The 17,576-nt window shown below is 39.9% G+C and overlaps 2 protein-coding genes across 3 annotated transcripts in view; one reads left to right on the forward strand and one right to left on the reverse strand.

The window, feature by feature from the left end:
* cux1a (cut-like homeobox 1a) overlaps nucleotides 1-17,576 on the reverse strand; it is a 135,677-nt gene that overhangs the window by 15,660 nt on the left and 102,441 nt on the right. The window contains exons 14-21 of one of the 2 annotated variants that reach the window (XM_007259428.4): nucleotides 17,288-17,378; nucleotides 9,110-9,417; nucleotides 8,556-8,943; nucleotides 7,083-7,163; nucleotides 4,489-4,587; nucleotides 3,385-3,779; nucleotides 1,651-2,001; nucleotides 1,055-1,193 (exon numbers count right to left, since the gene is read on the reverse strand). In XM_007259428.4, the coding sequence (XP_007259490.3) occupies nucleotides 1,055-1,193; nucleotides 1,651-2,001; nucleotides 3,385-3,779; nucleotides 4,489-4,587; nucleotides 7,083-7,163; nucleotides 8,556-8,943; nucleotides 9,110-9,417; nucleotides 17,288-17,378 (1,852 nt within the window). The remainder of the gene's footprint in view (nucleotides 1-1,054; nucleotides 1,194-1,650; nucleotides 2,002-3,384; nucleotides 3,780-4,488; nucleotides 4,588-7,082; nucleotides 7,164-8,555; nucleotides 8,944-9,109; nucleotides 9,418-17,287; nucleotides 17,379-17,576) is intronic. The other variant, XM_007259429.4, reaches the window with a different exon arrangement.
* The window catches only part of LOC125784927 (negative elongation factor E-like), a 232,426-nt gene continuing 225,304 nt past the window's right edge, over nucleotides 10,455-17,576 (forward strand). Inside the window, exon 1 of the mRNA XM_049469135.1 lies at nucleotides 10,455-10,837. The gene's annotated coding sequence lies outside the window, so the exon portion shown is untranslated. The remainder of the gene's footprint in view (nucleotides 10,838-17,576) is intronic.

The raw sequence follows: 17,576 nt of genomic DNA on the forward strand, positions 1-17,576 counted from the left end.
TCTGATCTAAACCCACATACCCCAGCCCCATTCTGTATCAGAACAATAGAGCTAGAAACACCAGACTCAAGAACAGTGCTTCTACACAGTGAACTCCCACACTGTTCACACCAGCAGCCACAGTAAACCAGTACCCACAAAAACATACATACCCACACAGATACGCATGTTAATATGATCACCACCCTACCTCATCATTAACTCATCCCAAAAGTACTGGATAGAGCACTTCTTTCCACACTGTTATGTTCAAGTTTATCTGTCCTATTCTGTTGGCAACACTCATCTACAGTAACTAAACAAGCTGTGTGCATTTACCACTCCAACGTCTTCACTTTACAACTTTAGGTATGATGTTCCTAGTCTGAAACATTATGTTACTTTGATGCCAGATAATGTAATGGGACACACACCTTCCAAAAGTTACATTTTGTTCTCATCAGTCCACAGACTATTTTCCCAAATGTCTTTGGAATCATCAAGATATTTTCTGGCACATTTAAGACAAGCCTTAATGTTTTCTTTGCAGTGGTTTTCATCTTGGCTCTTATGGTGGCAAGTGAGGCAGTTCTTTGGGTGTTATTGTGGGGTCTTTTGTGACCTCTTGGATGAGCTGCGTTTTTGCAGTAATATTGGTCAGTCAACCACTCCTGGGAAGGTTCACCACTGTTCCATGTTTTGCCATTAGTGGATAATGGCTCTGTCTGTGGTTTGGGACTCCAAAACCAAAAGTTCCAAAAACTTTAGTAATGGCTTTATAACCTTTTCCAGACTGATAGATCTCAATCACTTTCTTTCTCATTTGTTTACTTCGTTTCATGTCAGGCAGATCCTATTTAAGTGATTTCTTGATTGAAAACAAGTGTGGCATTAATCAGGCCTGGGTGTGGCTAATGATTTTTCACACATGGGTTTTTTTATCCCTTAATAATAAAAATCTTGACCTGACCAGCATTTATTGTATTGTGCAACACTGTATGGATATAATATCAACAAAACTGAAGTATGTGTGTGTGTGGGAGTGTGTAAGTGTGTGTGTTGTGTGCGTGTTTACCCTGGACTTGGTGTGTGTTTTCTCCGTTGAGCCACAGCTGCATGCGAATAAACGGCTCTCTGCCCTTCTGAGTGAGTTTGCTCCAGTGCTTCGGCCGAGACAGCATGTCACTCACACTGCCCTGAGACAGGCCCAGAACCTACACACACACACACACACCACAAAAAGAAAGACAATACAGATTCAGTTGCACAGAAACCTACTGTGAACAGAAATAACTGAACTGAACTGAACCAACTAAAACTGAGCTGAACAGATCTGAATTAAATTTAAATAACTAAATGAAATTTAACTGAACTAAGATCAGCAGTGGGTTCAGAACCTTTACTGAATAACCGGTGGACATAACTATAAGTGGTGGTCAATAACAGATTGATCTCTTTTAATGTTTTATGCTCAGCAAACTTCTTGTAATATAAAAACAATACAATTGTAATAAAATAAATTGCACAACAGTTTTGGTCTATATTCCACTTCTGTGTAAACAGCTTCTCCACTCATGTGTTAATATACTGTATTTTAAACCATATCAAATAATCTAATAAAACTGGGGCTCAGCTCAGTTCTACAGTGGTGATGGACTGACTATTTCATACCTTCTCTCCAAAGACCCGTTGGCAGATGCCACTTTTGGCCAGTTTGTCTTTGACCTGCTGGGTCAGCTCCACTGTGTCCACCTCCTGGTACATGTAGTGTTCGTACTGTTCTGGGGTCAGTGGGGCTACCACAGGTTTACTGGCCGTTTTTGCGATGGCTAGCAGGGGGCAGGAGGGCAGGGGACTGCACTGGGGCGTCTCAGAGCAAGACCCACCAGCCATTGGTAGACTGAGCTCAGAACTCTGGGAAAACGGAGATTCTGCGCTGGGCCAGTCCTTCCAGCAGTCTAGAGAGGAGCTTGGTGCCGGAGCGGATGCCGAGGTTATACTGCCAAGCCTGAGAGGCTTGTGCTGTGGGAACAGTGGGCAAAGTAAGTGAGTTGTAAATGTGGGGTTTTAAAAATGTTTATATAACACTTAACTCCGACGACAATCTGATAGGTTGAAATGCATTTTAATGCCGTTTAATAGTATTTCTGTATCATGACACCAAATATCTACAGACAGCCAAACCTAGCTATGGATATTTTGAAGTAACATCGAAGCACTGTTGAAAGTGCTTTGGATAAAGGCATCTGCTAAATACCTTAAATGTAAATGTAAATTACACCTTTCACTTACTGCCAAGCAACAACTAAAGGTGTACTCACACTAGGCAATCTGTGTTACCTTTCAAAGCACAGTTCTTTTATGTAGTGTTCACTTGGACTCGAGCACAGTTATCATGCAGTATGAGCGCATGTGCCCAAGCATGTAACAGGATGATGAGAGCACACAGCAGGAAACAACGCATTAGAACTCTGATATATTTGGTCAAATATGTGTGAATACCATCTAGCTTGTGGATACCAAAGATCTATTGAACAGTGTGAGGACAAGCTGAAGAAACTGTGCATGTAGGTGTGGGATGTGCTTCATGAATCTGGCAGCTCATCTGATGAAAAGGATAAATTCCTGTGGTGTGATGTTATCGATAAAATAATCAAGCTTAAACCAAGTAGCCAACTTAATGTATTGGAGTCTGGGACACTGTCTGACCCATCAGAGAGCTTAAAGTAAGACATACAGGGGTTGGACAATGAAACTAAAACACCTGTCATTTTAGTGTGGGAGCTTTCAAGGCTAAATTGGAGCAGCCTGGTGGCCAATCCTCATTAATTGCACATTGTACCAGTAAGAGCAGAGTGTGGTTCAATTAGCAGGGTAAGAGCACAGTTTTGCTCAAAATATTGCAATGCACACAACATTATGGGTGACATACTAGAGTTCAAAAGAGGACAAATTGTTGGTGGACGTTCACACTCTGCTCTTACTGGAGCAATACTGTGCAATTAATGAAGATTGGCCACCAGGCTGCTCCAATTTAGCCATGAAACCAAGCATACCACCAAGAAGGACCAACCACATCCAACAGGATTAACTGTGGACGCAAGAGGAAGTTGTCTGAAAGGGATGTTTGGGTGCTAACCCAGATTGTATCTGAAAAAAACATAAAACTACGGCTGCCCAAATCCCGGCAGAATTTAATGTGCACCTCAACTCTTCTGTTTTCACCAGAACTGTCCGTCGGGATAATAAATTATTGTGGTCAAGAACTAGGTGTTTCAGTTTCATTGTCCAACCCCTGTAAGTGTGCTCAGGCACTGATTATTTAAACGCAGTGTGAGTGCAGGCTGGCGGGGGAGGGGGGGACACGTGCTCTATATATATATCATATTTATAAGCCATCTTCACCTCTCCAATCTTGCTGTCCTCTTGACTGTGTGTGTCCTCACTGGAGGAGAGCTGCAGGACTCCACGCCGCTCACTCTGAATGGTGTTCCACCACTGCTCTCTCCAGGACCCCGCGGGGTCGGGATTTCGACTGGCCTCAGACAGCGCCCCCTCGCTGCTCTCACGCTTCACTGAGGCTTGATAGTCCAGCGGCTTTTTCAGGGTCAGTGCCAGCGGAGAGTACGCCAGGCCGGACAGCGGCGAGGTCAGCAGCTTGGATCCCAGCAGGGAGATTTCGGACTGGGCCTTCAGCCCCGACTCCATTGCCCCGTGCTGGACCTCCATATCCCTGCGCGCCTGATCCAGGATGGAGCGAATGTTTTCATCAGAGGAAGAGGGCGGATGAACACTTTCAACTACAGCAACAAACAGAAGAAATGTGATTTAATTAAAACAAAATACGGAACTTGGAGAAGTTTACTATTATCACAGGTATCTCACAATATGATATCACTGGTACGATGATCTTCATTTTGTAGAATATCATGTGGTTTGACCATCAAGAAACAACTACTTTGAAACTTTGGGCCATGCCATCTGCTGGTGTTGATCCACTGTGTTTTATATCATAATCTTACAGCACTTCACGCTTCCCTCTGCTGACAGCTTTTATAGAGATGCGGATTTCATTCTCCAGCAGGACTTGGTACACAGCCCACACTGCCAAAAGTACCAGTTGGTTTTATATAATATTCTAATTTTCTGAGACCCTGATTTTTGTGTTTTCATTGGCTGTAAGCCAAAATCAACCACAATAAAAAATAAATGCTTAAAATATATCACTATGTGTGTAATACCTCTAATATATATAATATATGAGTTTCATATTTTTAACAGAATTACTAAAATAAAGTAACTTTTCATTGATTTTCTAAATGCAAAAAAATGTTTACTGCGATAAATTCTGAGAAAATGTATTGTGTATTAAAAATTAGGGTTGGACCAGGAGTGCCATATATGGGTATAAACAGACTATAAAATGATGACATGACCTCATTCCACTGCTCCACATATCAGTTAACCTGCTCCTGTTCCTTTTAAAACACTGAACATTTCTGGACTCACCTTTCTGCACCTGCAGCTCCCGTTTGGCTTGTTCCAGGATGGATTTAATGGCTTCATCTGAGCCCCCATCCGGGGTGCGGATCCTGGTGGTGATGTTACCTGTGAGAGACAGCAGTGAAGTGAACCCGAGTGTTAAGGCTGCAGAAATGGTGGGATTGGGTGTGAGGCTGAGAATAAAATAAAAAAGTTTTTATACTTGTACTGAGCATCCTCAGAATATTTTAAACAATTTGCAAGAAGTTTTTCTATTTAAAATAATTACATATCAATTATTATGCAGAGCAAAGTAGCAATAATAACTCTAGAGCTTCATGGGTTAAGAAAATGCTGCTGTTTCTGATTCACTTGTAGAAGCACAACACACACTAACACACCACCACCATGTCAATATTACTGCAGTGCTGAGAATAACCCACCACTAGGGGTGTGCCATATAGTGTCATATCGTGCCATTTCACCCACCCCTAATTATCACATCAGGGTACTACGTTTTTGCTGTTTTTGGCAAAATAAAAATTCACACTTTTCTCATTATATATCTACAAGAGACAGATTATTTCTGTCCAGTATTATTTATTTTCCTTTAATCCTGGATATATGGAAATATATGGATGGGATTATTAGTATCATGACATTCTGGATCATTGAATTCTTTTACTAATCTGATATAATTCTTGTATTTTTTAATATCTCAGTTAGGGTTGTGCCATATCATATCAAGTGCAATAATAAAATAAAAAAACATTTTGTTGCAGTAGTGTATTCTTAAAATTATTTTTTTATTCAGTGTTTTGTCATATCGGCAAGAGTATCGCTATCACGAAAGACCATAAAATAGTGTGCAATTATTTAAGACCTTATCGCCCACCCCTACCCACCACCCAAATAATAGCTGATCAGTGGTGGTCCTATGGGGTCCCGACCAATGAAGAACATAAATAAAATATGCAGAGAAAGATATGCAGATATAGGACTACAGTCTGTAATTACAGAACTACAAAGTGCTACTATTGGTGTAGAAACAAGAAGGTGTTCATAATGTTCTGGCTGGACTGTGTGTATACGTCATGTGTAAAAAAGTTAGTGTGTATCCAGTAGGGGCCATGAGCACTGGGCAGTAGGGCAAGGTCAGACTCACTGGTGTGTGAAGATAGCAGCTGGGCGTGTGTGAGGTGGAAGTAATGCTCTGTCTCTCTCTCTTCTTTCCCACACACACACACACACACACTGGGTGGCCACCCACAGTGTAGCCCAAGGGAAAACTGAACCACCAGTTACAGTGTGGTGGCACTGTGGCCTAGCCTCAAGGACACACACACACACACCACTGCTCAGTGAGCCCACATGCTGGTCAACAAAAGTTAGTACAGGACTTTAACTTTAAAGGACGTCTGTGTCGAAAAGTACTGAGGACATTCTTACTGTTTGGTACAGATTTACTGAACAATTTGTTTTGCACCCAATCTAATCCAAGCACTTTCATACTAAATGTTGGGTGGTACTGAGCTGAACTGATCTTTTTATTTATATAAACGATACATACAAGCTGTGAACACTTGAAAAAAGTCTTTTTTTTCTTGTGAATAGTTTCTATAAAAAATATGATGTATATATATATATATATATATATATATATATATATATATATATATATATATATATATATATATTATAATTTATTTATGTTCTAAAGTTGCTTATTTAGTGTGGTAGCAAATGGGCAAGTCATGATCTTTATGTTAACAATGTATAAAAAATGTGTGGAGATCACTTCAATAATAATCTCTTTTAGTTTATTTACGTTAAATAAATATAATTGGACCAGTATTTTAGCAAGTTACACAATGACCAACTTCATTCACAGAGTAGATAACAGTAAATTTGGATAAAAAAAATTTACTAATTAAAAACGAATTGCTTGATAAAAGGGTGTTAATATGGTATTATATCATCATTACATCAACTGCATTAAATTGAATTAAAATTACAGTAATTTAATTTATCATCAACTAACAATTATTTCAGTGACAATATATCAATAAAATAAATACTATTATTAAGTTTGTTTAAAATCTCGTAATTCAGTCTGACTGACCTTCCAGTTTTTTTAAACACTGCAGTCATCTCACTTTCTCTTTGTGTGGAGTGGTACACACTTTGAACTGATAGCTGTTGCTGTACGTTGATTTCTGATAACTATTAAATAGTTAATCACTTTGATATGAAGAGATTGGCCTCTGAGAAATGAGAGATTGGCTTCTTAATCTCAGTTCTGAACATACTGTTCAGTTTAAATATAGAATAAAGAAACATTGATCACCTACTATAATAATGGAGTGTTTTGATGACAGTTTTTAAATTGTAGTTTTGTAATAGATTTTTCTTTTAAAAAAAAACAACCAAAAAACTAGGCTTCTTGAAAATAGTGTAAGATTTTTTTTCATTTAGTTTTATCTCTAGAAATAATTTTGGCATTGGCAAATATTTAATGCTTCCACTAATTTTCCAACAGACCCCAGGCCACAGAACGAGAGAGACACACAGACTGTCACAACACAGAAACAGCCCAGCTAAAGGGAAGGCTTAGCACAGACCTGGCTTAGAGGAGCCTTCTGAGCCGGTTCTCCGCTTGGGAACGTCCTGAAACACTCTGTTCAGGTTCTGGCCTGGGTTCTCTGTTGGAAAACAAGCAGCGCAAGATAAGAATAAAAATAAGAGCAAGACCACTGCTGCTATTATACAGCCGCTAATAACGTGCTCCTTATTATCCTTCATCATCACCATCCACTACAGATTCAGCAAGCCTCAGGGTCAGCATCGCTCGGAAAAGCTTACAGCTATTTTAAACTGAGGCGAATTAGACAGGAATGGTTCATGGAAAATACCTCCAAAGGAAATAAACTACTTCTCTTTTTTCTCCTCAAACCTCTCCCAAAACCACCTGCCTGCCATGCAGCCGGCTGTGTGAGACATGCTGGCATGGGTTAGCTGTTAGCTGCCGTTCCTGATATGAAAATACAGGTTTAAAGGTTTAATATGGAGCCACCAACCAAACCTGAAGAAGAAAAGTCAGCCCTTTTAAACCTCAACTCCATCAACATACCTCCTCCCATACTCCTCAGCCTGCAGTGCACACACCTCTGGTGCCTCTTCCTCTGTGTATGTCATGTATCAATTACATAAATATCTGATTCATTTAAAATCCCTGTATTCTAAAAGCAGGATCCTGACTGATGGTGTTGTTGTTAAAGTGCTTTAACAAAGTCAACAGTTCAAAAATCACACGCCAAGTCTCAGTCTGACCACCACACCACACACCAGACAGCTGGCAGGCAGCCACTTCCAAACCCACAACAGCAGCAGCAGCACTCACTGAGTTAAACACAATTCTCCTACTGTACACACTGCTTATTCCAGCAGCAGTTCATACTGAAATACACAGCATACTTCCAAAAGTGTTGGGCCACATGCTCATTCACTATTCCTTCTAAAATCAAGAGGGTTTATCCTGTGTTTAGTGATTTTCGAGAATTGCTGCACACATCTGATTGCATTCAGCAACAAGAGCATTAGTAAGGTCAGGACGTTAAATGATTATTATTACTGCCTGCAGAAACATCACAGGCACAGGTAATTCTAATAGTGTAATCTGAGCCATGACACAGAGACTGTGTGTTTTAAATATAGTCTCATTTCTTATTTCTGTTACTAGCCATGATAATGTGCAATTTTAAGGGGGTTCCAATTTCTGCCTTATCAATAGCATTCAGCTCACTGTAGGTTTGACAGCTTTGTATTTTAAGGGGTCAAAATCAAAATCAAACTACATTTGACATTGAACTAGCCGGTTAACCTACTTAATCATAAAGCTTATGTAAAACAGAGGACTTAGTCCACAGTTATGTGTATGCAGGTGTAGGCTGATAATTGATGTTTGCTGCTGGGTTATCATGAGTCAATAATGTAGTGTAAAGTGTAAGTATTGACAAACTGAGACAGTGGGCAGGTTAAGGTGAGGCTGTAGAATGAACTGCTGGAAGATCAGGGTGTAAATGCTGTAACTTTACCTCTCTGCCGTCCCTGAATGCTCCTCAGTGCCAGGATGTTCTGCTCGTCGGAGAGAAACTGCCTCATCTTGTGGAAAGGCTCTTTCCCGCGGATGGTCAGTTTGCTCCAGGGTTTGGGCCGGGCCAGGATCTCGCTGACTGAGCCTTGGGACAGCCCCAGGACGTAGTGACCGAACACTCTCTGGCCGATGTTGTGTTTGATTAGCTGCTCTTTAACCTGCCGGGCGATTTCAGCTGTGTCCATCTCCTCCGCCTCCGAGGCGCTGCCAGCACCCTCTGAGCGGCTGGGTGACGGGACCATGCCATTAGTATCCGGACTGGCTGCAGGAGGCAGGGGGCTTGAGGCGTAGTGCTGGGGGGCAAAGAGAAGGGCTCCGACAGAACTCTCCTGCAAAAACACAAAGTATTAAGACATTTTTAGTGTAAAAAGCTAAAATCACGCTGTTCACTTCTGATTTAAATAAAAATAAAGAAATAAAATGGTGACTACGCTCATCTGGTAGCTTACTCATTTATAGGCAGTACAGAAATTGGGTTTGTGGGTGAACTCTTACCTGCAGGGCTTTGGTGTAGAAGCTCTGCATGAGCTGGCGCTGGAGGAGTGAACTAAGAGCCATTTTTCCCGCCAGTGGAGGGAAGGTGGCACCCACACTGGCGACGGCAGGCGTGAAGAAGTCCGGTCCGATGCCCGTTGGGGAGAAGGGGTGGGTACCGTTGGCACTGGCGGCGGATTCGGAGGTAGCTGTGTCCCTCATCAGGAGCTGAGGGGGAGGGCCTTGTGTGGCGTTGGTGGGCACGGGCGTGGCAGGGAGATGTTGGGGGGTTTCCACTGGAGACAATTTACCTTTATGACCCACAGACCCTGCAGAACAGAGCATACACATCCAACATAAAAAACAAGCATGAGATATGACAGTCATATCTCCAGACAGGCTTCTGGATCAGCTGGTCATCGCCTTACACTACATCTCTACAGTACACTACATTACATTGCCAGGATAATAAAAAAATATTTAATAACTGATAACTTCTCAAACAATTAAAAGTCACACAACTCACATAAGAAAACATATGAATAAATGAGTTAACTAATAAACCTCAATAAACTTAGTGAACTAATTCATATAAACAAACAACAGTAAATGTTTATGAGCAAAATTCAATTCATTTTAAAATAATTTGCCATAAATCTGCTGATGTTGTTGTGCTGACCTCAAGCTAGCACTGACAACGAAGGAAATGCCCATTGTATTATGTCTAAACATTAAACATTTCTTCCCCATTCACTAAACATAGGCACATAAAAGAGAGAATGGATGATACACAGGCAGTTAAAGACTGTGAAACCTGACATAACTCTATTTACTTCTGTATTTATACTATAATTTGAAGCAAAAAGGACAAAAAGTCAACAGTAACATTATTCTGATTATTATGTGCACATTTAAGCCAAAGACCTCATTTACATCACTCATTTTTAGCCTTCTTGATTGCTTATTTTAAGAAATCTTACTAAAGCCAGACGGACACTGTGCGATTTTAGCCCGATTTTAAGCCCGATCTGGTCGGATGCGACTGAATTTCATGATCGGGCCGAATTTTAGCTTGATCGTGCATCGTTTGTCGTGCAGTGTGAGAGGGGAAGCGATGTCCGATTAATTGCCCATAGGAGCTGCGAATGAGCAGTCGGACGCGACCAGGGATTTCTGACATGCCAGAAATTTTGGTCGCTTGTCTCACAGTGTGAGCTGTTTTGCGGGCCGATTTCTTAACGTCACGACCTGTTTTCCCAAAAATCTGCACAGTAACTATAAATTATTATTAGTCATATTTATTTCTGTCAGTTATAAGGATTTATATTTATGTTCGGTACACAGACTTATAGCTTAATATAACAGACTGTCACGAAGTGACCCAGGCAGGGAGACGAGGAGGCGGACACAGGTGCAGGTAAGGGCGATATAAATAAATAATTTATTAAATAAATAACAAAGAAACAAGGAAACGAGGAACAAGTAAACATGTAACAAAGAAACACAAATAACCAATAACAAACGAGTGATGATAATAATGATAAACAAACAGGGAATATATACAGGGAGCAAAACTAGAAAATAAACACAAAGCAGGGTATATACAAGAGAATAACAAGGGAAACTAGAAATAAACAGGACTAGGAAGACTAAACTGAACAGGGCAATAAACAGGGAAAATAACAAGGAACAGAGGCTATGAAAAACGGAGAAACTACGAAACACGGAGAGACAAAACAACAGGGGTTAGTGCAAAGACCGACCGAGACAAAGTGGCACAGGGGATCTATATAAGGAAACAAGAAACACTCTAGAATTGGAAACACCTGGGGAAGGGGCGGAGCTACAAATGAGACACAGGTGGAAATCTACTAAGACGGGAGACACAGGGGAGCACAGGTCACGTGGGGAAGACACACAGAGACACGAGACAGGGCTAAGACCTGACACAGACACAGGAATTCTGCTGTTTAAGAATTTCAACAGATGCTTATTCTCAGTCAATAGCTGGAGTTTTTGAAAAGAAAAATTAAAAGAGAAAATATCTTTGACAAACATAAATTTATTTTATTTCACTTTGCTATTATATCTGAAAAATAAAGCACATTGTCAGCCTCTGGTGCTGCCCGTCAATTATATTAAACTTAAAACATGCACAGAAATATAAAGCTATATTTTATAATTCGTTTCTTTTCGCCAGGGCAAATTTATTAAAATTATAAATATATTAATTTATTAATTAAAATCTCGTCCAGTGCTCCAGAATATTAGCCACGCAAAGCCAGCGCAGCGCGTGGCATTGCGCGCGGCATTGCCCGCATAATAACCTCTGTCTTCTAAAATAAACGTTTTAATAAATAAGGTCGGAGAAGTGTAGTAAAATTAATGCTATTAAACTTACTAAAGCTAATAAATGTACTGATAATTAATCAAGATAAATCAGACAAAATGCGCTGTGCCTCTCTCTCGCTCTCTTTCGCAGCGCGGAGCTGAATTCAGCGCGAGGCTACAGATAATATAAAACTCAGTTCAGTTGAATAAAAATAAGTAAGGGCCTGTAAGTACAAGCAAAGGACCTGTAAGTAAATATTGTCAAATATAAAGAATAGTTTGAGGTTTTGGTGAGCTGTTTTCATGATTTGAAACTGAAACTAACTGAAACTTTGATTATTCTGCAGAAAGCCTGGGTTATTTTAAACAAATTTTTAATGAGTTTATATTTTATATTTTTTATTTATTCATTTTAATTATTTTTATTCTTTTATTAATCAAATCATTAAATATATATCTTCATAAGATATAATTTTTTTACCTTTTATGTCAATTTTTATGATCTTTTTTAAAGGTCCTATTTTTCCTTTTTTACGTATATATTTTATTCGTCTATAATAAATGTCAGTTTTTATTTCTATATTTTATATATTTTTTTAATCCCTTTAAACTGTTAATGCTCAGCGGCACTGTAAATGAGGGTCCCTATCCAGTGTGAATAATCGATTGCTTGTTTAATATTCAGTGTTGCAAAACCAGTTTTTACATAAACAAGAAACAGAATAAAAAATAAAATTATTTTATTTTATTTAAGCTGCTGGTGTTTCTTTCGCAGCCTGACGCGCAGTCATTTTTCTATGCGCTCTCCTTCTGTAAAACGGACAACCCGTAGAGTCCACGTCGCCTCAGCCACCTGCGAGTCCATGTACGTCTCTTCCGTGGACTTTCAGCGCACAACAGGGCACAAATAAGCAAAGCTAAGCGCTTTCTTTTGCAAGGCGTTGTGTTGTGTTGAAGCGAGAGTTTGTATGCAAAGAAAGCTCCGCCTACAGGCTGCGTTTAGACGTGCAGTGTAAGCTCCCCCCTCGCAGCAGGTCAGTCGGACCGTACAGTGTGTGCAGATGAATCGCAGGCGTTGTTCATACACAACAAACGATTCAAACGTGCAGTGTGAGCTCTCCAGAACGCATCCAATTAAAAAAATCGCACAGTGTCTGCCTGGCTTAAGAAAAAATTGCTTACTCTACTGACAGATGTTTTTGCTTAATACAAGCATATTCATATATCAATTTACATATATTTTGTCTGCACAGTGCTGGAATAAACTGTGTTTTCTACTGAGTTTTTACTCTTTATATTCTGCAGATTAGCAAGCTTGCTAACTCAAATATGAAGAGCAGTTTTCACAGTGTTCTGTTTACTGCAGCCTAAGACTACAGGTCATCTGCAGCAGTGTGCTATCTGCTAGCACAGGACAGCAAGCTGTAGCTGAGAGTGTATACAGTAAGCCAGGGGCTGGGCTGGATTGTGATCTCTGGTGAGGTACAGACTGCTGAGGGCATGTCCGTGCACACGTCCACCTGTGCGCAAGCTACCTGCTCTCACTCACACTGCATTAACTCTCTCTGCTTCTAGAGAACGTGTCAGTTTAGCTCCCAACTTTCAGTTTAGAACCTTACAGCCCTAACAGAACAAGTGGAGAAAAGGTGGGTGAGTTTTGCATTTTATGAAAGAACTGAATGGGTGCTAACATTCATGACCAAGATTATAGTTATTGGAATAGAGCTCAATTCACACTATATATAGATATATAATAATCAGCACTCAGTCACGTTATTTCATTATTATTATTTTATTATTATTATTATTATCTCCCCTCAGGGATCAATAAAGTACAGTCATGTGAAAAAATTAGGACACCCCATTAAAGAGTCCGCTCTTTATTGAGAAATGTTCACATATCAATGTCCAAAATCGTTTTTATTTATTTCTCAAAAAGAAAGTAATTTAATTGCAACTAAACAACCAAAATTAACATCGTTTTACTCATAAAACAAAAGTTATGAACAAAAAGGCATATTATAATGGAGGAAAAAGTTAGGACACCCCACCCTCTAATAACTAGTGTTGCCCCCTTTGGCTGAAATAACTTCAGTGAGACGCTTCTTGTAGCCACCCACCAATCTCTGACATCGATCTGAAGAAAGTTTGCCCCACTCCTCAATGCAGAATTCTTTCAGCTGTGAGATGTTTGAGGGGCGTCTTGCATGTACAGCTCGTTTTAAATCACTCCACAGCATCTCAATTGGATTAAGATCTGTACTTTGACTTGGCCATTCCAGGACTCTCCACTTCTTAGTTTTTAGCCAGTCCTTGGTGGATTTACTGGTATGTTTTGGGTCATTGTCATGTTGCAGGGTCCACTTCCGCTTCAGCTTTAATTTTTTTACAGATGGTTTCACATGTTCCTCAAGCACCCTCTGATACACAGCAGAATTCATGGTGGATTCTATGATGGTGAGCTGGCCAGGTCCTACTGCAGCAAAGCATCCCCAAACCATGACACTTCCACCTCTGTGCTTCACAGTTGGTATGAGGTTCTTTTCTTGAAATGCTGTATTTGGTTTACGCCAGACATGTCTTGTTTTCTGGTGTCCAAATAATTCAACTTTAGACTCATCTGTCCAAAGAACATTATTCCAGAAGTCCTGGTCTTTGTCTGCATTATCTCTGGCAAAATTCAGTCTGGCCTTAATGTTTTTCTTAGAGAGCAAAGGTTTCCTCCTTGCACACCTCCCATGAAAATTAAACTTGTGTAGTCTCTTTCTGATAGTTGAGTCATGCACTTTCACATCGACAGTAGCTAAAGTCTGCTGTAGGTTCTGTGATGAAATTTTAGGATTTTTCATGACTTCTTTTAGCATCTTACGGTCTGCTCTGGGGGTGAACTTGCTTGGACGGCCAGACCTGGGCATGGTCACAGTTGTTTTGAATGTCCTCCACTTTTTTCCGGATGGTGGAATGACTGATGTTAAAATCTTTGGAGGTCTTTTTAAATCCCTTTCCAGACTCATAAGCAGCCACAATCTTCTTTCTGAGGGCGTCAGGCAGCTCTTTGGATCTCACCATGGTGCTCACTCTTACTTCAACAGTCAGGGACACACCAAACTACATTTCTGAGGTTTAAATAGGGTAAGCCTCATTCAACATGCTGGGTAACGATGTTCTGATCATGTGCACCTGATATGACACACCTGTGTGTGATCTTAAATATTTGAAGTGGCCCAATATATAGGGGTGTCCTAATTTATGCCTCACCAGAAATTGCATTCTTTTTGAATTACATTTTACATAATGTTGTAAAAAGGCGTTTCTTATTTTTTTATTGTTTAGTCATATTACTTGGATATCTCAGTACTGTTAAATTTGATAGTAAATATCCACATGTCCAAATATGTTAAAGAATATACAGGTTTTCATAGGGTGTCCTAATTTTTTCACATGACTGTATCTATCTATCTATCTATCTATCTATCTATCTATCTATCTATCTATCTATCTATCTATCTATCTATCTATCTATCTATCAATTTATAATGTAATAAATGCTACAATAACTTACATTATGCACAAAAATCTTTTACATGTGTTTATTATTATTCATATTAGTGTTATTAAAATTGTAAAGTTGTTACATTATGAACTGCTGAGATGAGATGAAGAGTGTAAAGAGATAAGTAAGAAGATATATGATAAGAATTTCCTGTTACTGTCTTTTACAAAAAAACATTGTTTGGTAACTCACAGAGAGACCAGGAGCAATTAATAATAGTGATGGGGAGTAATGGAGGCTAAAGCTCTGGGGAAGAATCTGTTTCTCAGTCTAATAGTGTGTGTCCTGATGTCCCCTCGATGCTGAGTTTTGGAGCAGTGGAACGTGTTCTCTAGAGTAATGGAGCTACATCTAACACCTTTAAAATGTTGGAGTGGCAGAGCTAAACATCCAACATCAGTCCCTGACCTCACTAAAGCTTTCAGAGGCTGAATGCAATCAAATCCTTCTCACATTAATGTTCTAACATTTAGTGAACACCAGGCCTGCCACAATAACCACAACATGTTTTTTCTAGATAATACTATAAGACTTTTGATTAATAAAAATAATAAAATGTTGGAAATGAAATATAAAAATGAGCCCACTGTTTTTAAACAAAATTTACATACCAATTATATGATCTCTTTCTATGAGGTCAGCAAAAATGATTAAAAAATGATGTCATATATTATCAGTAGAATAAGTCTATAATGTATTCATTGTGCTAAGTGGAAACTTGTTCTCATAAGAGTAAAGGCTGTTACTGCAGCAAAATTAGACAAAGTGCTGGATAGTCCCCTTGATCTAAGGAGAAACAGTAGCGTGAACTTCAGGCTTGCTTTAAAAATGCTAAACATGAAAGAAGAAGCAGATTTACATTTATATCTACATCCCAAATGAAATGCATAATCACCAGGGGGGAGTCCAGAGGTATGCTAGCCTGACATTTCCAGTTTCATCTACACACACACACACACACACACACACACACACACACACTCACGCTGCATGGTTAAAAGGGCAACCAGGGGAGATACAAAGCTAAACTAAATGCAGAAGGAGGCCTCATTATCATTAAGCTCCTCAGGAACTGCTGGAATTTCTGGAGGCCTCAGGGACGTCGCACACACTCCACGCCAATGCACTGGACAGCATCAACACACACACTAAAAAGTCACTCCTGTTGTTGTGTTCCAAGAGAGAAAAAAGAAGTGACCTTAAAGCTGGCTTAAGCCTCCAAACCTTTCTCGTCACTACCTGTTTGTGCAGCTTCTGCTTTTATTTATCTTCTTCCAGCTGAACAGAGCAGCGCAAAGAGTCTCATAAACTCACACAAACTCCAACCAAACACAGAAGTCTACGAAAAGTTACTGGGTAACAGATAAACCTTTACACCTACAAACACAATGAGCTCTATTTTAGTGATCTATAACACACCGGTAAATTGCACATAGTGCAGCTTGATATAAGGCGTGTCGGCGTGTCTTTGGTATCGTGAGGGCGTGCAAAAGCATGTTCTAATTATCTTAATTAATCATGAGTGTGTTTTGGGAGTAACCTGAAATTAACCAATCAGTGTGCCAGTTGTCATTCCCAGGTGTGCTCTGACTTTGGCGCGTTGATATCTTAACAGTGTAGCGCTTTTGCGCGTCTCAGCAGAGGACACTGACCTGTGCGTTCACAGGTGAAGGTACACCAGCAGCTCATTAAAGGGAACAGCTATGTTATTTTATTCTTTACTCTGGATTTGAGCGCTAGAGTGTGTTTATTTGTGTGGGCAGCTGACTGTTGACTGTTGCCACGGTTTTAATCAGTCAGTGGCGCATGTATTTCATGCCGCAAAGATAGAAACATGCCAGATATTTACTTGAACATACTCATTTCCAGACCACCAGGGTGTACAGGGAGTGTATAGGGAGTTTAGCTACTTTAAGGTTTAGCCAGTGCTGACACAGTTGTGCAAATGCACACATGGCTTGTCTAGTGCCTGTAGAGAATTGTAGCCAAATGTATAGGACTCTTGAGCAGATCAACATGAACCCATTGCCAACATGTCTAATGCCAGGCACGGGCTACAGCAGCATAAAGTCTTGATGGGTATAAAGCCCAGAGCTGTGAAGCAGTGGAACTCTGTGGAATGATGATGATCCATCCTGTATAGGTTTGTGATAGGTTAACAAGTTGATTATCTAACATCCTGACCTTGCATCAAATAATTCAAATCGACTGGAAAGTTTTCTCTGGACAGTAGAGACAGTTACTCCAACAAAAGCAGGATAAACTCCACATAATGTATAATACCCTTGCACTGCTCTCCTCCTCCTTATACTCACCAGTCAGTTCACTATGGGTCAGTCGTTTCACCACTCCATCTACTTGGCCGGACTCTTTACCAGACAGCAGCTCCAACGGCTGCTGAGAATCCTAGGATGAGCACAAAGAGGAGAAACAACTGTTATTGTAGATAAATATGTATACATATATACACTTAGTATAGCATTTAAGGGCCCCTATCATGAGAATCTGATTTCTGCTCAATTAATTTCATTTCAAAATTGCTACAAAATGTAAACACTGCTAATATTCATATAGTGCTTATATAAAAACTACAATGCTACACTG

This window comes from Astyanax mexicanus, chromosome 20 (genome assembly GCF_023375975.1).
Source record: "Astyanax mexicanus isolate ESR-SI-001 chromosome 20, AstMex3_surface, whole genome shotgun sequence".
In the NCBI taxonomy this organism is placed as follows: Eukaryota; Metazoa; Chordata; class Actinopteri; order Characiformes; family Acestrorhamphidae; genus Astyanax; species Astyanax mexicanus.